Source organism: Drosophila guanche, unplaced genomic scaffold (genome assembly GCF_900245975.1).
Source record: "Drosophila guanche unplaced genomic scaffold, DGUA_6, whole genome shotgun sequence".
In the NCBI taxonomy this organism is placed as follows: domain Eukaryota; kingdom Metazoa; phylum Arthropoda; class Insecta; order Diptera; family Drosophilidae; genus Drosophila; species Drosophila guanche.
Window position 1 is genome coordinate 1,378,963 of NW_022995757.1, and position 22,491 is coordinate 1,401,453.

A 22,491-nucleotide genomic window follows, 5' to 3' on the forward strand; every position below is an offset into this window, starting at 1 on the left:
CGGATTTTGGCATTGGCCATTGTTATTGCAATTTAATGATTTACATGTGGGCCGCACTCTTTTGGTTTCTCCCACCCGCGTGAGGCACAGGGACTAGACGCCATGGCTGTTTTGCTTTGAATTTCTTGGCCTCCCTTATGTTCCGAAAGTATTGTTCAAATCTACCGCAAATCACGCTTTGTTATCGGTGCTGCCACAGTTGGCCCTGCCATATGTATCTGTAATGGCCGTTTGAGAGTTTAAACATAGACGTAGCTTCGAGTTTGATGCCAAAGCGTCTTTGTAGTTTATTCAGAAGTTGTGTTCATTTCAGTCAGGTATTAAAACATAAGTTTTCTTATATTCGTAGTTTAAAGACTCCCATCGATTGTCGTAGCTTCGGGAGAATATCATTCGCTAAAGTTTGGTTAATAATAAGTGACAAAGCAGAGCAAGGAAAGCAGGTAAGTCCAAGGAACACAGCCAATCCTCCTCCATCATTGATTTATCAACTCTTTGCTTCTTTATTTACAACTATTTAAAATTAACTGATCATGGATTGGTTGCCACATGGGGGGTGTGCATATACCATAAATGCGTTGCATTCGTTTTGTCGTTTTGCCAGTTGTTCATATACCCTTTTTTCTTATCAATTTCCCGGCTGGGACAGCTAGTACCTTTTTTAGCTTGTGGCTTGTAATATTGGGCGATCATGGATCGGTTGTAAAGTTGTCCTGGAAAATGATTTTCTTCGGTATATTTTGCTATTTTTCCGAGGGTCGTCCGGTATATTTCATGGATAGATCCACGGCGCCATTCAAAATTCAGCGGGTTACCCTATAATATTATTTATTGCAAATAGCGTACACAAGGACCCATAATATACTGTTTTATCGGTTGGCCAGCAAAAAATTGTCAAATGAAGAAATATTCCATTCCCACCCACGTCCCTTTTAATGCTCTTATTTTTGGTTGACCTCTTTAGTTTGAACCTTATTTTGCAATCAATCTTTGTGGAGAATTTAATGAATATTCGATTAAAACTAAATTTTTAGAGCTGAGAGTCATAAACCAGCTGGTAATATCAGAGAAGATCAAAGCCGATTAAATCGATTTTAGACTAAAGTATAAAGTACGTTTTGAAAATGAAAGGGTATATTTCGGTATATTTCCGAGGGTCTGTCGGTATTTTACATCGATAAGTCCGCGGTCACACTGTCATTCAAATAAAGTCAGCGTCCGGTTCGTGTTTTTTCAAAGTCCTTTTAATTTAATCCGTCCTTTGGTTTCTAGTTTCTAGTCTCGTCGCTGCGTGAAGAAGTTGTTTTTCGTTTTGTTCTTTACGTGAGTGTATTTCGCTGAAATGGGTCTCCGAAGCTGGAAGAGGGTTATTTTTGCATGGGTAAGTTGAGCATTTATTTTTCATATTTTTTGCTTGTGTGTGTGTAGTGCCCGCACCGGCGTCGCATAGCCATAATGTGTGTATGCGTGCAGGTATTTGCAATACTTTTGTTTTTTTTCACAAATACTACATTAAAGGCTAACACAAATCCAAAGAAATAAAAAAGATGAGTCTGTTTTTCTGTGTAAATGCCGTCGTAAAGTTTTGCTTTGTATGTATGCGCTTGCGTACCTGGCTGGTATGTGTGTAAGGCTGTCGGGGCCTACATAGTTCTGCAATTCGTGTTGTTTTGCAAGGGATTTTCCTGCGAGGTCTGCCGGTCCTTCCAAGCCTTTGTGTTTTCCTTTTTCTAAACGTTGTTTGCTTTATTTCAGAACTAAATAATTAAAGTTAGAACTAATATTTGTATGTATCTAAAAAATGTGAAAATTTGGAGATATGTACATATAAGGAAAGACGGAGCAGGGCCTTGCGAAATTCTGTGGCAGAGTTTCTCAGTGTGTACACATGTATCTATTTTTCGGCTGCTGCCGCCGCCTGCTATGTCTGGTGTATGCACTTGCGTGAATGGCTTGTAATTATTTTAATTATTGTTATGTCCACAATTTTTTGAAATCCAATAATAATAACAGCTTAAAAGATTATTTGTAACCGAAATTAGCATCGAAGAACTAAATAAATATATACATATGAGTGTAGATATGCATGGAGATGTGCCGGTATTTTGTGAAGCTGCCCTCGCAGAGGTTTTTTTACTTTTGTGTGTGCTTGTGTGTTTCGCCTTGCAATATTTAAAATATTTTTAAGGAATGAATAACAATAGCTAACAAATTAGTTTGGAAATTAGATGGTAGAACGAGGAACGAGTATGTTCCTTGCGAAATTCGACTGCTTTCCTTGTGTGGTTGTGTGCGTGTGTTTTCTGCTGTGTTGCCGTCGTGTGTGTGTTTGTGTTTGTGTGCACTTTCCTGATTTTAGTTTAAACTGAAACGAGAGAAACACTGAATGCTTTCTGTGTTTTCCATGATCATAAATATGTATGAATTTTTGTGTGTTTTCTGCGAGGCTGCGCAGACCCCATTTAACTGCATGAGTGTTGGCCAACGCATGACCATATGACCTACGTATGTGCGTGTATGTGTGCGTCTTGTCCTTGAGCATAAATGCGTGAGTGTGGGTAGGGTGGAAGTGGGAGGGAAAGATGGCCTTGGGGAAAAGGGAAACAATAAATCCAATGCTAATCCTCAATATAATCCACTTACAGGTACAGAAATGTGGTTTCGTGGACGAACATTTTTTGACCCTCGAACAATCCAATATAAATATATTTTTTCTTCGTTATCTGGAGTATGATCATATGGAAATCTTTCTAGACACGGTCTCGACACAGGGTTCGGATCGAGCCACACCGTTGATACAATTTTTGAAAGGTGAGATTTATCTTATAAAATGTAATTGTTTTGCGATTCTCTTGCTGATTTCCTTTTTTTTTTGTGTATCCTCTTTCACCAGATGTTTATCCAGACTTCTGTCCCAATCTGGACAGAAGTGGCAATCTTGATCGCACCGACCATCTGATGGTCTATACACTGATGCTGCACTACGCCTGTGTAATCAAAAAAAGCGAGAAATATCAACTTATATGCACAGAGCTCTCGGAATCCATGCAAAGGTCGATAGCATCGTTTCTAAGGCACATAGTTGATAGTCAAAAGATAACACGTAACTGCCTGAAAGACGCCTTACAAACATCACCGAAATTTGTGCATCCGCGTACCATTGCCTCGCCTGATACAAGCATATCCAATAGTCACACCGTTGTTGCCAGCATTCCCCAAACTCCGGGCACACCAGTAACACTCGACACAGCAAGTCCACAGACACCGACAGAGACGCCGTTGCACACGAGTGGCGATTCACCGCTACCGATTTGCAGCACTCCAATGCGTGAGCGTGAACGCGTGTCGGAGGCGGATTGGCGTCAAATGCGCCAAAAATTGTCAGCTGCGGAGATCAGACTGGCAGAAACGGAAATCAAACTGACCTCGACTGAACGCAAATTGGCCACAGCAGAGTGCGAGAACAGCTCCTTGGATGAGTTTTTGCAGGAGATTAGCCATGCGAATAGTAAAGTAAAAAATGGTACGTCTTCCCAAGAGCAATAATTATTCGTTATCATAATACAAATCTCACTCACGTTTCCATACATTGTGCAGAAAATAAAGAGCTCAAAGCCGAAATTGGGTTGCTGAAGGAGAAGGTGAAAATTTTCGAGGAGCGTGCCACCGATGAAGATGCCGAGGGACAGATGAACTACGAGCATGTAAGTAGAAGAATTGTCATAAGATAAGCAAAACCAAATTTCCTAACTTTCTAACTTAAGTTAAAGCTGGGTCACCTCAAGGAAATAACAGCCAGGGATAAATTGTTATCAGAAACACAGGAACAGCTGCAGGATGCCATCAATGAGCGTTCCAAGGAGGAGAATAGGGTAAGATCTGACCTCAATCTTCGATTGTAGCAACAAATTCTAAACATTTCCCCAAAAAGGTTCGCGAACTAGAGGAGCAGCTGAAAGTGTGCTTCGATCAGATCAGTATGCTTGATCTCAAGGTGAAGGAACTGCGTGAAAGCGTGATGGCCAAAGATATGGAGATTAGCTGCCTGGAGCGTGACAAGCAGGACTTGACCCAGTGCCTGAATGTTCTGCGGCAAGAGTCGCAGGGCCGTCGTGAGGTGTTAAATTCAACAGGGGATTTGCTGGACACATCGCTATCGCCGGGCAGTGTGCCAGAAAATTTAGCCAGCTCGGTAATCGACAAGCAGCTACGCGAAAAGGAGATGGAGCTATGCCAACTCAAAGAGGAATTCGTCAAACTGCAGACACACATTTATGACAGACTCAATTCGCCAGTAAAGCTTGAACCGCCTCCAAATCCGGTGTCCTGCTTCGAGGATCCGACTCAGCTACTGGAGGTCAATTGTGCAGCGATTGACATGCGTCCACAGGTTTCCAACGAATCCGAGGTCAATAAACTTGTGAAAAATATCAAGACACTTCGCGTGAAACTTGACAAGAAGAAGAAGGACTCATCGACACAAACAGACGCAGATTCGCATGTCACAAAATTGGAAGAGATTGAAGATTTGATTGCTGAAAAGGAACGATTTAAAGATTTACAGGCTGTGAAAATAGTTGAATTAACGGCGGAAGTTAAAGAACTGATGGAAAGAGTTGAGATCCTGTCGATGGAAAAATCCCAGCTAGAGCACAGCCAACAGAAACTCAAAATCTCGGAGAAATCTCTGGCCAGTGAGTGTGCAAAGTTAACTTACAGCATGGAGGAGCATAGGATGAATGGCTCGCAATTGCAAAGCTCTATCGATGCACTGACTGCTAACAAAATCGAGCTAGAGGAAAGCCTTGTGCAGCCTGCACGTCACATAGAAGATAATGAACAAATTTATGCCGATTTGATGGCACAGCAGGACATGGAGCAGGCGAGAAACTTGTCTCATGAACTGGCGCTAGAACATGCACAAAACGCTGCGAATCTAAAGAAAATGGAGGCTAAAGTTGTAGAGTGGCGCCAAAAATACGAATCAATTTTAAAGAAGAGCCTCGCTAACGAAGCCGAAACCAATGAGAATGAACGCAAGCGCCAGGACTTGGTTGAAAGCTCTAACATTTCCATGACGGAGATGCGTTCGAAAATTGATGCCTTAGAAGAAAAATACAGGGAATCACAGACGAACTACGGACAACTCCTCTTTGAGCGAAACAACCGAGATGTGCAGTATGAAAATGAGCGCATTGAGATTGAATTAAAGTTGGCGAATTGTTGCCGAGAGCTTGACGATCGAAACGATTCTCATGCGTTGCTGCTGAAAAAGTATGAGAACCGGATGGAGGAACTGAACGCCCTGAAAGAAGAGCATGACACCCTGATGGAAGTGAGTGAAACCTTCATGAAGGAACGTGACTTTATGACGCAAGAGCGTGACACCTTCATGAATGAACTGGACATCCTGAAACAGGAGCGTGACACCCTAAGACAAGAGCATGACACCCTGATGGAAGTGCGTGACATCTTCATGAAGGAACTGGACACCCTGAAGCAAGAGCGTGACACCCTGAAGCAAGAGCGTGACACCCTGATGGAGGAACTGAACACCCTGAAACAAGAGCATGACACCCTGATGGAAATGCGTGACAGCTTCATGAAGGAACGTGACATCATGACACAAGAGCGTGACACCTTCATGAAGGAACTGGACACCCTGAAACAGGAGCGTGACACCCTGATGGAGGTTGCAGAGCAGCACAAGATGGTATTGTCCGAATTTCAAAAGATTCTTGCTCAAGCTAATAATGTGACCAAGGAGAAGGAGCTGCTTCACCGAGAACTAATTGAGCTGCAAAAAAAAACCGAACAGGATGCTGAAACAATTACGATCATGAAGGACCATAAGGATCTACTGCTCGTGAAAAGAAACACCCTAGATGAGCAGCATCAGAAGGAGCTTGTTAATGTAGATCTGATGTTGGCCAATTGTCGGCAAAAACTCGATGAACAAAACGAGTCTTATGCGATGCTGCTGAAAGAGCGTGACACCCTGATGGAGGCTACAGAGCAGAACACAAAGGAATTGTCCCGCGTTCAGCAGAAGCTGGAGCAGCAGCAGAAGCAGCAAGAAAATATGCAAGAAGAACTTAAGCAGAAGGATGCGCAAATAGAAGCCCTGCGCAAGGAAAAGGAAATGATGCGCAAATCCGAACGTACTGTCAGAAAGGACCTCAATGTTTTGATCAACAAAACCGATGAGAAAGAAGCACACCTCAATCAGGAGATTGGTTCTCTCAACTTGCAATTGAAGCGAACCAATCAGCGTCTCGAACAGCTGGTACTCCAAACGGAGACACACGACGGGGAAATAGCACAGCTACAAGTCAAGATAGCTGAAGATGGCCAAGCACTGGAAGCTGCCAAACAGGAGCAGCTGCGCTTGCAGATGGAATTGCAATCACGACGCGAACTCATGGAGAATATCGAACAGGCACATAAATTGGAAAATAAATCACTCAAACAGCAAGCAGAACTCCTCCAGTGTACCCTCCAGGAAATTCTTCAAGTGAAAATGGAACTGCAATCAAATCTTCTGAAGCAGCAGGACGAACACAACAAGCAGCTCAAGTTGTACGAAGATCAACTCGAGGAGTCTGAAAACAGATATGCCTTCCTACAAGTCAACATGACTGCCCAGCAAAAGACCTCGGAGGAGCTCCAAATTCAGTTAAGCCAGCAATTAAATGTCACCAAAAAAGATCTGGCGGACGCTATGGAACGCCTCAATGCCACCTATACGGCAGCTGCTGAGGAGGAGGGACTACCCGATCGGAGCACCCTCCAACAAAACTGTCAGGTGTTGCAGGCCAAATACCAGGAAGCCAAAAAGAAGATAGACGAACTGCACGTAAGCCTAAAGGACCAGCGAAACGAGATGGAGGGAAAACTTGAAAAGATGAAGAACAAAATGGTACGTCCTGCTCGAAAGTCGATCAAGCGTCGTCCTACAGTCCTAAATCGGCATGGCTTCCTACTGATGTTAATTTTCCCACTCCTATTTACGCTTTTCGGAAAAAATTTCTTGAGCTATTTAACTAATCTTTTCACATAACACATTAACACTAACACCAACGCACCAATCTCTGTTCTATCCACTCTTACACATTCATTTTCCCACTTTCTTGGTATTTTTATACCCGTTACTCGAAGAGTAAATAGGGTATATTTTATTTGTGCAAAAAGTGTATGTACATATGTAACACACAGAAGGAAACGTTTCCGACCCCATAGAATATGTATTCTTGATCAGCACCAATAGCCGAGTCTATATAGCCATGTCAGTCTTGTTTGTCGGCTAGTTCTCAGAGACTAGAAGAGCTAGAGCCACCAAATGTTGCCTCCAGACTGCTGTAAGCTCACACCGAAACCAGCGTATTTGAAAAACGAGAAGGGACGTGTGAGACGCTTCTTACGCGTCACAACTTTTATACCTGGTACTGTTACAAGTGTATTTAAAAAATGAGCCTCGCCCCCGTAAATCGCGAAAAATTTGCGGTATACCTATCAGATTACTGAATTGGGATCGGATTGGATAATTATTATAGCCAGAATGAAGAATTTTATTTGCTGTGGCTAAACCCTCCCCGTTCAGCAGTTTTTTTTATTTCTTGCACATTCTCGCATTCACACTCTGCTTCGTGTAGTGTAGATGACAGATGAAGATAAATGTACAATTTGAAAAAACCGCTATGGTACAGATGTAGTACTGAGTGTCGGCCATAAAAGTTTTGACGCGTAAGAAGTGTCTCACACGTCCCTTCTCCTTGATTTTCTACTTGTAATTTTGGAAAACATATAAATACCAAACCTAAGCAAACTCTCAAGTCAATACTTAAACCCTTAACATATTTCTGATAACAATTATATTGTCATTTGGAGCCATGCCTTTATGACTGCATTCTGCCTGATGTACGTATATATATATCTAATTATTATTATTTACTAACCCTCACCACACTGTTGAGTTTATCTCTGCCACACAGAGTATACAGTAGAAATCGATTGGTTTATGCATAGAAGAAGAATGTCAATGGTAAAAAACCCATAATCGGGCGTGCCACAGATTAATATTCGATCTGTGGGGCCCATATTTATATATCATGTACATATATTGTATTTGTATTTCTTTGCATAGTATTTTTCTGTTTTATATTTCATTTTTGTGTGTTCTGTGTTGAAAAGTTTGTACCCATTATTTTCCGTGTGGTTCTGTTGTTTTGTATACCCGGTACTCGAAGAGTAAATATGGTATATTGTATTTGTGTGAATAACGGTTATATGTAACGCACAGAAGGAAACGTTTCCGACCCCATAAAGTATATATATTCTTGATCAGCATCAATAGCCGAGTCGATAGAGCCATGTCTGTCTGTCCGTCTTGTTTGTCGGCTAGTTCTCAGAGACTATAAGAGCTAGAGCCACCAAATGTTGGCTCCAGACTGCTGTNTTTATTTCTTGCACATTCTCGCATTCACACTCTGCTTCGTGTAGTGTAGATGACAGATGAAGATAAATGTACAATTTGAAAAAACCGCTATGGTACAGATGTAGTACTGAGTGTCGGCCATAAAAGTTTTGACGCGTAAGAAGTGTCTCACACGTCCCTTCTCCTTGATTTTCTACTTGTAATTTTGGAACACATCTAAATACCAAACCTAAGCAAACTCTCAAGTCAATACTTAAACCCTTAACATATTTCTGATAACAATTATATTGTCATTTGGAGCCATGCCTTTATGACTGCATTCTGCCTGATGTACGTATATATATATCTAATTATTATTATTTACTAACCCTCACCACACTGTTGAGTTTATCTCTGCCACACAGAGTATACAGTAGAAATCGATTGGTTTATGCATAGAAGAAGAATGTCAATGGTAAAAAACCCATAATCGGGCGTGCCACAGATTAATATTCGATCTGTGGGGCCCATATTTATATATCATGTACATATATTGTATTTGTATTTCTTTGCATAGTATTTTTCTGTTTTATATTTCATTTTTGTGTGTTCTGTGTTGAAAAGTTTGTACCCATTATTTTCCGTGTGGTTCTGTTGTTTTGTATACCCGGTACTCGAAGAGTAAATATGGTATATTGTATTTGTGTGAATAACGGTTATATGTAACGCACAGAAGGAAACGTTTCCGACCCCATAAAGTATATATATTCTTGATCAGCATCAATAGCCGAGTCGATAGAGCCATGTCTGTCTGTCCGTCTGTCCGTCTTGTTTGTCGGCTAGTACTCAGAGACTATAAGACCTAGAGCCACCAAATGTTGGCTCCAGACTGCTGTATGCTCACACTGAAACCAGTGTATTTCAAAAATTAGCCCCGCCCTCTTCCGCCCCCGCAAAAGGGCGAAAACCTCCCAAACCTACAATTTTGAAGATAAAAGAAAACTAAAAATGCGATCATCCAAATCACCAAATTGGGATCAGATTGGATCATTATTATAGCCACAATGAAGAAATTAATTTCCAGTGGATAAACCCACCCCGTCCCGCAGCTTTTATTGTTCCTTTCACTTTTCTCATTCACACTCTGCTTCAGCTTTACTCGGCCTCTGCCTCTGCCGTCCCTCAGCCGGTGCCTCTGCCGACTTTTAACACACCCCGTCCCGCAGGTTATATTTGTTTTTTTTTGTGTGCGGGCGCTGCCTTTGCCTCTGCGAGTCTCCAGTGTGTGGGTCTAGGGAAGGGGGGAGAGCTAAAGGAGCGTGTTGGTGTGAGTAGTGTTGTAGATGTATATGACACATGAAAAAAAAATGTTAAATTTGACAAAACACCGCTAAGGTGCAGAAGTAGTACTGAGTGCCGGGTATAAAAGTTGTGACGCGTAAGAAGCGTCTCACACGTCCCTTCTCTTTTTTTTGTGCTCCGTGTTTTCCGCTTATTCCACAGGGAACCAAATTCCAGGGATACTGGATTCCGAATAAAAAAAAACAACAGGACACCAACATACATTTCACATTTGCTTGCATCTTATTGTTGCAAAATAATTTTGTTAATTTTGAAATTATAAAAAAAAGTTGTTATTTCTCCTATCATCCTGCATCACCTCCTATCACCTGCAACAAAATCGTTGATAAACGCCACACACGCTACACTGTCTTGTGCTGAAATACGACGAACGGACACTCGCTGTAATCGAAACAAACTGAACATTAGAAACAACGCCCCAGCATAGGGCAGACCATAGTATTAATGTATTTAATAGTATTTAGTGGCATAATGTGGTTGACTCTTAAACTAAATGGAATTGACGTGGAACTGAGGGCTGGGCATCCTTCGGAATTCTGAGCCTGTCAAGAGCCTGTTATATTTAATTTTTTTTGTAAATTTGTATTTTTGTTTTATTGGTTATTGGCTTTAGTATTTGGAAATATGTATGGTAATTCTAAAGCTAACGCACTCTAATATTGAAGAAGTCGCTAGAAGAATGCAACACATTCCATTTTTTGTTTTGTTTTTGTTCCGAGACTCACTTTTGTACCGTCCCTTACCTGTTGCTCCACCCACTTATTTCTCACCCACTCTCTCGGATCGCCCACATCTTTTATTTGAAACAAAAAAAATAACCCCCCACCACACACCACACCGCACACACAACAACACACGGACAACACGGACTTGACGCACTGGCAGCGCACTTTATACACCGCGGAGGTGACACGCATGAAGGAGAAGCAGGAGCGGGAGGCGGCACACGCCAAAGCGGAACTGGAGGCCATTACATGCCAGGTGAGTTGATTAGAAACTGTTTTTATTTAAACAAAATATGGTTTTTTATTTTATTTATTAAAAATGATTGAACCATTAACACAGAACACCAAATTCGAGGAGCATACAAGGAAGCTCTCGAATCAGATTGTTCGCTTAAACGAAAGGATTCTCGAGCAGCAGAAGCAGCATGCGATAACCACCACACAGCTGCGCCACATGCAGGCCACCGCTACCTCAGAAGCCACCAGATCAACATCTTCACTTTCCACACTGACTGTCTCGGGCAGCGCAACCACAGCGAGCACGGCCACAGCCGCCACCGAGGATTGGCAGCCATTCAAGCGTCCCTCTGCACCCTCCTCGAATCTGGCAATGGAAGATGAAGAGGGGGAGGTATTCAACAACACATACTTGACGGATCTAAAGCTAGGTCGAGTGCCAGATATAACGTGAGTTTGTCAACCTCCACTGGTATCTAAATTTCGAATTACATTCTCCAAATTCTCTTTTGATGGCAGGGCCGAGGAGCTAAAGTATTGAAACTCGCTGAAACCGCCGCATCTGAGGAGCACCTATGCGGAACAACACGGTGAAGATTTTGGTGCCTGCTGGCATTATGCTCTCCTACTTCACCTTGGTCGTGGTCCTAGCCAAAAGGGATAAGCACAAACGTGGCATGTTTGTAGGTTATTTTTTTATTTTAATTTTAATAGTAATTGAGAATTGTTTTATTGTTTTTGTTTCTGCAGGAAAAGCACATCTCGAGGAGGTGGCCATGAAGAACAAGAGCGAGCTGGAGGAAAAACATTCGCGTTTAAAGCACTCGCACGGCCATGGACACGGACACACGCCCACGGATGTGGATCAGCAGAGCTGCAGCGGCAGTGGTAGCGCCACGAGCAGTCTGCACTACGTTAACGAGCTGCTGCCGAACGGGGAGCATCGCAAGAAACAGCGCCGCCATAGGCAGCGTCACGCCGATGCGCACGGGGAGCGGCCAGGACGTGCGCCGCGTGCGTCTGGTGCCACTACAGAGGCGACTGTNTTATTTATTAAAAATGATTGAACCATTAACACAGAACACCAAATTCGAGGAGCATACAAGGAAGCTCTCGAATCAGATTGTTCGCTTAAACGAAAGGATTCTCGAGCAGCAGAAGCAGCATGCGATAACCACCACACAGCTGCGCCACATGCAGGCCACCGCTACCTCAGAAGCCACCAGATCAACATCTTCACTTTCCACACTGACTGTCTCGGGCAGCGCAACCACAGCGAGCACGGCCACAGCCGCCACCGAGGATTGGCAGCCATTCAAGCGTCCCTCTGCACCCTCCTCGAATCTGGCAATGGAAGATGAAGAGGGGGAGGTATTCAACAACACATACTTGACGGATCTAAAGCTAGGTCGAGTGCCAGATATAACGTGAGTTTGTCAACCTCCACTGGTATCTAAATTTCGAATTACATTCTCCAAATTCTCTTTTGATGGCAGGGCCGAGGAGCTAAACTATCGAAACTCGCTGCAACCGCCGCATCTGAGGAGCACATATGCGGCCCAATACGATGTGGGAAGCCAAGATGAAGATCTCAAAGTAAGCCCGAGCCAGAGCCAGGGCCAGAGCAGCAACATTGGCACCACCAGCAACGGCAGCCACAACGACAAGAACAGAGTTGCAACACCCTCAAAAGCCAATGCAAAGATAGCGCAATGGGCACGAATTTGGCAGAATCGAAGAAGATAGAAGATATATAGTCAAATAAACTTTCCAGACTATTTAAAAAAGAAAAAACAAAAACAACCACCGTCCATAGAGTTCAGAGTAAGATCAGATCTCTTGTCCATCGCGAAGTCCCCTTCGTGGCTCTGTCGTCTTGTTTTCGTTGTGGCTGTTGTATCTATGTGCCCTGTTTCCTGTGTTCTGTGTGTCTACCACTAATCCACAATTAAGTTTTGTCTCCACCATCGATGCTCATACTCTTCTATTGTTTTAATATTTCTTGTTCCAGGATGGACCACATAGTCTGGACGACAGCATGAGCGCCCTGCTCAGCTCTTCGGCAAGCACTGGGGCCCGCAAGAAGACAATGGGCACCCACTATAAGCGTCCTGGTCCGCCCACGCCCAGCAAGAACGGTGGCCGCTTGTCCTTTGGCAGCTCCGAGCCGCCACGTGAGATACTGCGCGAGACTTGTGAAAACAACGGCAACTCCAAGACACCCACACGCTTCAAGATGTTCACCTCGCGCTTTAGCATTGGCAGTAGCACCAGCGGCAGCAGTGGCCTGCCCCGTGATGAGGTAAGGCTGACAGTTGAGTTGTTGTATGTGTTGTAGATTGTCTTTCGTCGCTGGTTTACGGGGGTGTAAGTCTGTTTCGTGTTCGTCTTTGTCCTCGTCCGTGTGTATACTTTCGTCTGGCTGCAGTCCCTGCTATTGAATGCCTACTGTACATCTAATCCACAGCGGCCGCTACGTCGTAAGCGGCCGAATCTATTGACTGGCATGCAGCGCCGCAGGCTGCAGCTACGTCAGCCATCAAGTCCCTTCTGCACTTCAACGCCACGCAAGAGCCGCTCCTACTACGATCAGAGACGTCTGATATGTGCTAGTGATGCGGTCTCAGAGCATTGTGACGATGAGGAAGACGAAGAAGTAGTTCACAAGCAGGAGCAGGAGCAGGAGATTGTGGCCGAAGAGCTAGAGGAGGACGGCACACCGCATTTGTCTAACACTGCACTTTTGGCCATTAACCGTGGAACGACCCGCAGGCTCAGCAGCGATCCACGAATCAGTGCGCCCAGTTCAGGGTCCACTCCCCATGTGGGTAGGCGGAAATATCGAAACGGACGCGTTTCCCTTTGTCTGCACGGGAACATCTTTGCCAAAAGCCGGCCGCTGGCAAAAATCTCATCAGGAAATCTCAAACAGCAACGCACAAAGCTGAAACAGCAGCGTTTGAATCGTTTCGATCAGGCAAGGCACCTCCACGAGTCCACAGTGGCGGGTGCGGGCAATCTCCATCAACAGTCACCTATCCCAGGCAGTCTTCTCAGGCACCATCACGCACCGACGAATGTCACCTATCAGCTGCTGCAGCCGCTGGCCCGCTGCGACAACAACAACTACAGTCTGCACAATCGCAACGAAGTGCAGCACCAGCAGCTGCTCCTGAAGATGGGCCAAACGGTGGTGCTAAAGCCGGAGGATCAGATTCTCGGTGATGGACTACTGCCAGCAGCTGCCACATTCAATGTTAGTGAAAGTGACGCAACAGATACTTGGCACAATCAACAGAGAACATCCAGGGAGAGCATTCAGACCTGGTTGACCGAATATACCAGAGAGACCGAAGACGAGATCGCAATCGAGGATGAGGATAACCATGGCGGACAATTCGAGCGGCTGTGCAGGGAAATAGAGTCGACGGCACCATTTGAACTCCAGCCGCTGCACTACAGAGAACAGGAGGAGCATCGAATGGTCAGGTCGGTGAGGCCGGTCAACATTACGGGCACAACCAGCGCGTGCACGACCAATGCCAGCTGTGCAACAAATCTGACCAGTGCCTCGTCGCGAAAGTCCTGTACAATCTACTCCTTGGGGCACGTAAACTCGGAGCCGCTGCCGACGGTGACCATCACACATGTGGAGCAACGGGTGGTGCACCAGGAGCCAAGAATTCCGAAGCTGACGCTACGTGATATGTGGCACGCCTTCTGTCGCCTCAATCTTTCCGGCCAACTGATTGTTAGCCTGGCGCTGCAAGTAATCGTGATGCTGTGCTCTCAGGTGTCGGACAGAATGGCCCTGGGTGTCATCACTGCCATGGGATTGATTCTTGTGGTTATTTCGCGGAGTTTTGGCAAGTAGATAAGGCCAGAGGGGAGGGTCGCATACCAGGAAGAAAGACACACACAAAAACAACAAGAAAATCTTATTGAATAAAATAATCGAACATTTACCTAAAACATTCCATTAATTAATAGTCTCTGCTTTATTTTTGTTCCATTCACAGAATTCGCCGCCAAAGCGCCGCCTTAGCAATATGTTCAAGAGGAAATAAATATAAATAAATGTCGTCGATGTATGTACAAAGAAAAGTCCGGAACCCAACTAGAAATAACACATAACGAATATAAACAATGAAATGCATTAAGCATTTCATTATTATTATAATTAATTTTTTTTGTACACTAAAAGTCACACGAAAGCCTGAAGATACAAAAACCAATTCCACAAAGATTATTATACCATGTACATGTATGTCAAGGAACACAATTTCTTTTTTTTTATTTATTTATTTTTAATGTACATTAAAAGGATACAATTTATGTTTGTTTGAATAAAAATCAAACCAAATGAAACACAACGAAAAAAAGCAATGCAATATCGGCGCCGAATTGGGAGACAAACTTAACAGAAATGAGAAAACAATTCATCTGTATAATTGTATGTATTACATATGTATCTGATGCATATGGGACGGTCGGTGGTTGCTCAATAAAATGAGATGTAAAGCCGCATTATCTCATGTCATTTAAACCGAGATGAAACCTCTTGACAGATAAAACTTATCTTATGCTATTGGGTAATCATCGGCCCCACAGCCACACAGGCCGGGGGTAATGCTCTGTTCATTGGGCAAGAAAAATGTGGATCTGCTGCCACCCATGGGTGGGTGGGGGAAATGAATGCGCAAATTGTACTTTAGTTTCATCTTGCGTCAGACTCCTACGAGAATTGTCATTTAAGAGCCTTCCATTACAGCTAGCGGAACAGACGTCGAGATCATATTGCAGCAGATTGGAGGAGAGTAGTAATATTTATGTGAAAACCTCAAAGGAATGTAAGACGAAAACAAGTTTTATATTATTAAAAAGAAAGTAACATCATAAAGAATACAAAACTTTGGTTAATAAAGGTGAAAAAAGATTACTCCTTAACCGAGTAAGTTAAGTAAATCTAAACTAAAGCAACTCCTTTATTTAAAGGTGGATCTTGCAGAATTGCACACGATGGCTGGGGACTTATCAATGGGATGACGCCGCTAGCGTCGTACTGTCAATTGATCGAAAGAAACAGCAAACAAGAAAAAAGAAGTTCAAGAAAACAGGTCTGATACGGACAAGGTGAACAGGAGGCTCGCTCCGTCGTCCGACCGATCGACTCACTGGCCAACTGGCCTGACAAATCTGAGTGTATTACGTGTATGATGCAATGGCAAGGCTAGAGCGACAAAACATATTTTTTTGTTTATCGCGTAATGAAATGGCTGGTAAATGTATGTAAATGAACAACAGATGTGAGTAAGCAGAAATCAGTGCAAGGGGAAACTTTACCAATAGCAAAACAACAAGAGCAACAAACTATGTAAATAACAAAAATAAAAAATAATGTTAAGCGCGAAAAACAAAAACAATACACAATTATATTTAATATCAATCAGTAATAAATACTTCGAATTTAATTACAATAAAAAACAGCAATAATTGTGCATCATCAACCAAACACAGAGTTAAACTTTAAGGATAAAACATATGCATATCGAAACCAGCAACATAAACTCTAAACAATTTTAAACATTACCAAGCGCAACGATGAAACTCAACAAAAATATGTCGTTCACAAAGAAAACATGAACAAAATCTGAACATAAACCCATATGGGTAATCATCAAAACAATATTCAACCTTAACAACAAATACCTTTGACTACAAACATAGATTAAAACAAGTATAAATGCTACACCAATAAGCCACTAGTTTCAACAACATAGAAAAACACCAACAATGAAATAATTTCAAGAAAGGATCATACCAAAAACCAAAGAATTTCGACAGCGAATAATTTATTTAACGCCTAACCAGCAAGAAGTCGTCCCAATGACCACAAATTAAGAGATTATCAGAAAAACGTATTAAATTTTTATAGTGCAGCCTGAAAGATCGGACATAGGGTGTTGTTTATAGAATCAAAGTACATCCATTGAAAGTTTATGGGGGGGACTGCTAATCGGATTAAAGTCATTCAAGAACCAAACGATATTCGTCTTCTGGTTTCGATTGATGAATTCAATTTAATGCCAAAAATAAATTTATTCCTTTGACAACAGGTCGACTCCATCAGCGGATCGAGTTGTGGTTCCGTTTTAATCCGATTTGCCGTCCAAAAATCTATACTTTATGGTTCCATTTCGATCAAAATGTTGTCCTTTTGTCCGTAGTCTATTTTTGTATGATTTTGCAGTTTTTGAAATGGCAAAAAGTGAAAGCTGCAACGCAATTCCATTGTGCATGCCTGTCGGACTGGGGGATCAGTGTTGGTTAAACCCCGGGATGTCGCCCCGCGTGCTCCGGCTTGGATTATTCTCCATTGCATTGCAAATAGACTAGATTAGAATTGATATATTGCGTCGTCATCATCTGTGGAGACAGGTCCCGCCTCTCATGCATATTCGTTTATGCTAAATGTTCTACGATTACGCCAAGTGTTGGAATGCAGCTAACCAGATGTTAAGTTCTCTAGGGAATTCAAACTATATTTAAAACTGAAAACTGATAAAAGGAAAGGAGAATCCGTAATCCCTTTCAACAGCCTTTGGTGCGGATACAACTACAAGATCAAAAAATTTCTCTGTTAGATCTAGGGCCCAAAGGGAAACCCTATTCTGCATTACGACTGCTACTTTTGGAACTCGATATGCAGGATGGTTTATGGTTGATTGGTTGATTGGTTGGTTGGCTGGATGGTCTGTGTGTGTGTGCTTTTTTTTGTGAATTTCGCCCAAGACGTTATAGACAACTTTGGCGCATTTAAATGAATCGATGCGACGGCGATGGCTGTGGCCTGTGGCCTGTGGCTCTGGCTCTGTGGCTCTGTTGTTGTTTATCAAACTGAAAATCTGGTTCCGAGCCAATATATGAATATTATTTCGACTCAAAGGCGAGTATTCAAATCAGAGTGTTAGGTCGGCTCAACGATGGGTTGGGGGTTGGGGGGGCTATGGCTGGGGTTGCGGGGAGTGGGAAACGGTAGCTCCGATCTCCGAGCGCGCCCCGTGAGCGTTGTTGTTCTTTTGGTTTGGTGGTGGTCGGCCCTCTCGGCCGAAGTCAGGCGCGTGCTGACGAGTCCATATGGCGCTATACGAGTATATGTGCTATATACCCACCCATCAGCCTATATAAGTATGTATACCGACAGCATGACTATATAGCGGCGACCCACCAAACGAAACGCCAGGCAGCCCGACAGCCAAGTCAGAGGCGATAAAAGCACCAAGAGATCACCGAAGTAGATCAGTTTAGTTCAGAATTTGCAAACGATCCAAAGGAAACCCCTTAGCTCCAACGACTTTCACCTCTAAGGCCAACCAACCAAGCAACCACAACAGACACCCCTAGACACTCGCTGAGCCCATGCAGAGAGCGCATTTCTAATGCTCGTCTGGAACGATAAACAGGATACAAACTTTACATTCATTTAAGGCCCCTGGCACCCTGCAAACAGACGCCCAAGAACGCGCTGCAAGGAATTCGATTACCAACACCGCACACAAAATACCTGGCTTTTTTTTTCTTGTTGATTTTTTTGTTGTTGAGTGCATCCAGTGAAACGCCTGCCTGGTGATAATGCCCAGCAGTGTTGCCAACGAGGGCTACCAGTTTCAGAGGGCCAATAGCCGCAATCAGCAGAACAGCAGCTGCCCGAGCAGAAGTGCCAGCGGTTCGCCAGCGGCAGTCACGCCCCCCAGCTGCGGCGATGTCGTGGACGAGGCCCTGGCCGAGTTGCAACTCCAATCGCAGCAGCAAGAACAGATGATCCAGCCACCGCCTGCTCCTCCTGCAGCGATGGGTCGTTCCGGCTGGCAAGTGAAGTCCTCGAAGCTAGCCTTCAACACTCACAATCGCATACGGAACATTGTCGAATCGCTGAAGATCACACCAAATCCGGAGAAGCCTATGATACCTTTGTCCATTGGTGAGTGCATCTTTAGATTTAATGAGAGCTTATTCAGGGTTTATTCAGGGCTTATTCAGCGCTTATTATCCAGAGAATTACAAGAGATGTTCCAAATTATTCCAAATATCAATGGAAATGTACATTTTAGAGCTATGGGCAACTATTAGTAAAGACATAAAATATATACCTTGGGAACACCAAAAATCGAAAGGACTCAAGCAACTGAAGAACTTGTTTATTTAAAAGAATTTTAAATGTATTTCCCATGTGTTGTGAGATTTATTTAAAGTAATGTTTAGGGCTTTAAGAGATGTAAGGCATTGGCTTACCAATTTTTAATTCCGAATTTTCGAATTTTGATAAAGAAAGACATGATATATCAAAGAATCCTATCCTAGATTCCTGTATATCTATATTCGATCGTGTGATGTGCACCGGGGGGTTACGGTTAAACTATATAAGTTGTTGCCAGTTTTTGAGATTGAGGGAACCTGAATTCTACCCAGAAGTCTATATTTTCTGACGTTTATGCTACAAGTTTTTTTTCTTCTTGGCGATGGGGACTGATTTAAATATTTTTGGGTCTCGTCTTTGGCATAAATTCATGAAACTTGTTTGGACGATCACGCAGTCGAAAACTTGAGGCAGTACTTGTGCCAAATTAAAATGTATATATAGCATATACATATGTAGATACTTATGTGTGTATATATGTATGATCAGTATATGATCAGTGGATCAGAGGTACACACCCACAAAATGTAACCAATCAGCGATGGCGGCTGAAATGGTGAGGTCCTCCCACTCGGACTATACGGAATACGGATGATAATAATATGCATTTTTGTGTTGTTCCTTTTTGATGAAAGCAAAATCGGCGCAAATTTCTATTTTTGTGCTAAAATATTCCAGATACCAGAGCTATATAAAAAGTCAATGTGTAAGCTTGAAATCGGCTTGTTATTGGTTTCGGAATTCTGATTCTGTTGTTGCTTTATATTTTTTTGTTATTATTATTATATTTTCGCAGCGATAGGCACGCGCTCTGTATTTGTTTCATTGCGATTGGGAATTTGCATAAAATGTAGTTCCACCTGTTTCATGGGCTGGGGACTGGTGACTGGGGACTGGGGCCTGGGAGTCAGGGAACCAGAATATTCGCTGGCCAAGCCAACAGCCTGTATCTGTATCCCCGAGAGAGTGTAGGGAATTGCCGTAGCTATAGGCGGAAATAAACGGGTTATTCACCTGATACCGCATTTGTCTAATCCTCAGCTCCATGTGTTTCTTGTGCTTTGCAGGTGATCCTACAACCTTTGGTAACCTGAAGGCCGCCGATGAGACCATGAAGGCGGTGCTGCATTCCCTGGAGAGCGGCAAATTCAATGGCTATGCCCACACCCAGGGCCATGAGGCATCGCGTCAGGCAGTGGCCCAGTACAGTGCCCACCAGCGGCCGGAGGGTGCCATCGAGACGAGCGATGTGGTGCTGTGCAGTGGCTGCTCCTCAGCTTTGGAGTACTGCATACTGGCGCTGGCCGATCGTGGCCAGAATGTGCTGATACCACGGCCGGGCTTTTGTTTGTATCACACTCTGGCCGAGGGCCTGGACATTGAGGTGCGCTACTATGATCTGCTGCCGGAGCAGCAGTGGCGCGCCGATCTCGTGCAGCTGGAGAGCCTGATTGATGAGAAAACGGCCGCCCTGCTGATCAATAACCCCAGCAATCCCTGTGGCAGTGTCTTCGATGAGAAGCATCTCCGGCAGCTGATAGCCATCTGTGAGCGTCACTATCTGCCCATCATAGCCGATGAGGTGAGTGCTCTCTCCCCGATATACCCATCAGGTATAGATCTAATAGCTCTGTTCATCCCTGATCTAGATCTATGAGCACTTTGTGTTCCCGGGCTCCAAGCATTTGGCAGTGAGCAGCCTCACCCGTGAGGTGCCTGTCCTGTCGTGTGGCGGCCTCACCAAGCGCTTCCTAGTGCCAGGCTGGCGCATGGGCTGGATCATTGTCCACGATCGGAAGCAGCGGCTGGGCAATGCCGTCATTGGCCTGAAGAACATGTGTGGCCGCATCCTTGGCTCAAATACCATCATCCAGGGCGCACTGCCCGAGATTTTGGCCAAGACACCGCAGTCCTACTTTGATGGCGTGATCGATGTGCTCTACGTAAGTTGCACGCTTTCTGACCCTGCGCTGGGCTAACATATGGTTTCGTTCTCTTTTTCCACAGTCGAATGCCACTTTGGCCTACAAAATGCTGAAACAAGTGCGCGGCCTCAATCCTGTGATGCCGAACGGGGCCATGTACATGATGATTGGCGTTAGCATCGAACGCTTTCCGGCCTTCAAGGACGACACCCACTTTGTCCAGGAGCTGGTCAACGAGCAGAGTGTCTTCTGTCTGCCCGGCAGCTGTTTCGAGTATCCCGGCTATGTCCGAATTGTGCTGACAGTGCCGCTGGCCATGATTGAGGAGGCATGCGCACGCATAGCCGAGTTCTGTGACCGCCACTTCAAGAAGGATTCATCCCACTCAAGCAGCTTCATTGAGCATGTCCTGCTGGATGAGGACGAGCTCAACTTCTGAAGCTCTGATGAGCTGATGCTCTAATGGTTGAGCGTGGTTGTGCGTGGGATCAAAACACTTTTATTAGATGATCTAGACTACATATAAGTGTATATACTATATCCAATATAAGGAGTATTGTCTCAAAAAACTGCTGAAAAAATTGAAGCGCCGTCCCCGCCGTTGGAGCGTCTACGGAACGAGAGTTGGGGGAGGGCAACGGTAGAGAGCAAGTAAATTGTGGCTAAGTAAATGGTCAATACTTATATATATAGAAAGACAGAGCGATAGGAAGGAGCAGGAGTAGGAGTAGAAGAAGGAGTAGGATTAGGTATAAATGTACAGCCCCAACCAGAGCAGAATATATTGTAGCACAGCTGTTGGTTGTGGGGCTGTAGCTAGGGGCAGCCTTGTTGCCTCTCTCTCTCGCTCTCTACATGTGATGCGGATGCATTTTCTTCTCCATTTCATTCTCCATGCGCGCCTCATCTATGCTAGCCACAGAGGGCAGACCGCCCGGCCAGTGCAGCAGCTCCTGTTCGTGCTCCATTATCATATTGGCCTCGGCTATAGTGGAGAGAGAGAGAGAGAGTGGAGACAGTAGGGTAGTGGGCTCAATGGAATGGATCGGGGCACACGAACCTTGAATGCGATGCAGCTTGCTGCCATAGGCCCAGTCCGTGTAGTAGCCCATGACAAAGGTGAGTGGCAGGAGTGGCGCCAGCGCCGAGAGGCGTTTCGCACGCTGATAGTAGCTGGCACAGCCGTAGATTGCACTCAAGTAGAAGCCGCCCAGCCAGTAGAAGAGCTCCCTGTGCTGGGCAATGGCCAAGGCCTGTTCCCGCTGCTTGATCTGGTAGTGCATCTGTATCCAGCGCTCCATCTACATACGCACAGACACTTTTGTTATGTAAAGCTGGGAGCGGGACTCACTGTGGACTCACCTTGAGCTCCTGGCAACGGCGATACGCTGGGTCATCGTGCTCGGGATGGCCACTGGCGGAGGTTTTGTTGCACGAGGCCGTGGCGCCCATTTCTTTATTGGTCTGTTTTTGGTCCTTGCTCCTTGGATGACTGCCTGCCGCCTTGGTCCACCGTCTGGTCTGGCCACTGGGGCAGAGCTGCCACTCTGTCGCACTGTCATCGACCCGGTGGCACAGCGCAGGCGCCATCTCGCTTGGGGGTTGCTCTTTGACAAGCTGGACCCCAGCGCC

At 44.5% G+C, this 22,491-nt stretch overlaps 4 protein-coding genes across 11 annotated transcripts in view; 3 read left to right on the top strand and 1 right to left on the bottom strand.

Moving 5' to 3' along the window:
* Positions 1 to 10,705, top strand: part of LOC117590417 (testis-specific gene 10 protein-like) — a 20,759-nt gene extending 10,054 nt beyond the window's left edge. Inside the window, exon 4 of the mRNA XM_034283024.1 lies at positions 10,661 to 10,705. The gene's annotated coding sequence lies outside the window, so the exon portion shown is untranslated. The remainder of the gene's footprint in view (positions 1 to 10,660) is intronic.
* Positions 1,194 to 15,014, top strand: LOC117590416 (centromere-associated protein E-like). 8 transcript variants are annotated; one of them, XM_034283017.1, is made up of 12 exons: positions 1,194 to 1,381; positions 2,646 to 2,811; positions 2,894 to 3,523; positions 3,598 to 3,704; positions 3,765 to 3,872; positions 3,932 to 5,293; positions 5,651 to 6,919; positions 10,601 to 10,756; positions 10,841 to 11,187; positions 12,234 to 12,333; positions 12,749 to 13,039; positions 13,205 to 15,014. In XM_034283017.1, the coding sequence occupies exons 1-12, from the start codon at positions 1,343 to 1,345 to the stop codon at positions 14,609 to 14,611; spliced, it is 5,982 nt and encodes a 1,993-aa protein (XP_034138908.1). In that variant the 5' UTR covers positions 1,194 to 1,342; the 3' UTR covers positions 14,612 to 15,014. The 8 variants fall into 8 exon arrangements, 7 of the variants coding, with proteins under 7 accessions (XP_034138908.1, XP_034138907.1, XP_034138914.1 ...); XM_034283016.1 differs by having other exon boundaries at positions 3,932 to 6,919; XM_034283019.1 differs by having other exon boundaries at positions 1,195 to 1,381; positions 3,932 to 6,919; positions 14,757 to 15,014.
* A 2,963-nt stretch (positions 15,015 to 17,977) lies between these two features.
* LOC117590418 (tyrosine aminotransferase) lies at positions 17,978 to 21,373 on the top strand. Its single transcript, XM_034283025.1, has 4 exons — positions 17,978 to 18,718; positions 20,002 to 20,516; positions 20,584 to 20,877; positions 20,942 to 21,373. The coding sequence occupies exons 1-4, from the start codon at positions 18,370 to 18,372 to the stop codon at positions 21,296 to 21,298; spliced, it is 1,515 nt and encodes a 504-aa protein (XP_034138916.1). The 5' UTR covers positions 17,978 to 18,369; the 3' UTR covers positions 21,299 to 21,373.
* A 54-nt stretch (positions 21,374 to 21,427) lies between these two features.
* Positions 21,428 to 22,360, bottom strand: LOC117590420 (plasminogen receptor (KT)). Its single transcript, XM_034283027.1, has 3 exons — positions 22,222 to 22,360; positions 21,920 to 22,160; positions 21,428 to 21,844 (listed from the first exon to the last, which is right to left on the bottom strand). Exons 1-3 carry the CDS (start codon positions 22,309 to 22,311, stop codon positions 21,711 to 21,713), a joined length of 465 nt encoding a protein of 154 aa, XP_034138918.1. The 5' UTR covers positions 22,312 to 22,360; the 3' UTR covers positions 21,428 to 21,710.
* Positions 22,361 to 22,491: the final 131 nt, after the last annotated feature.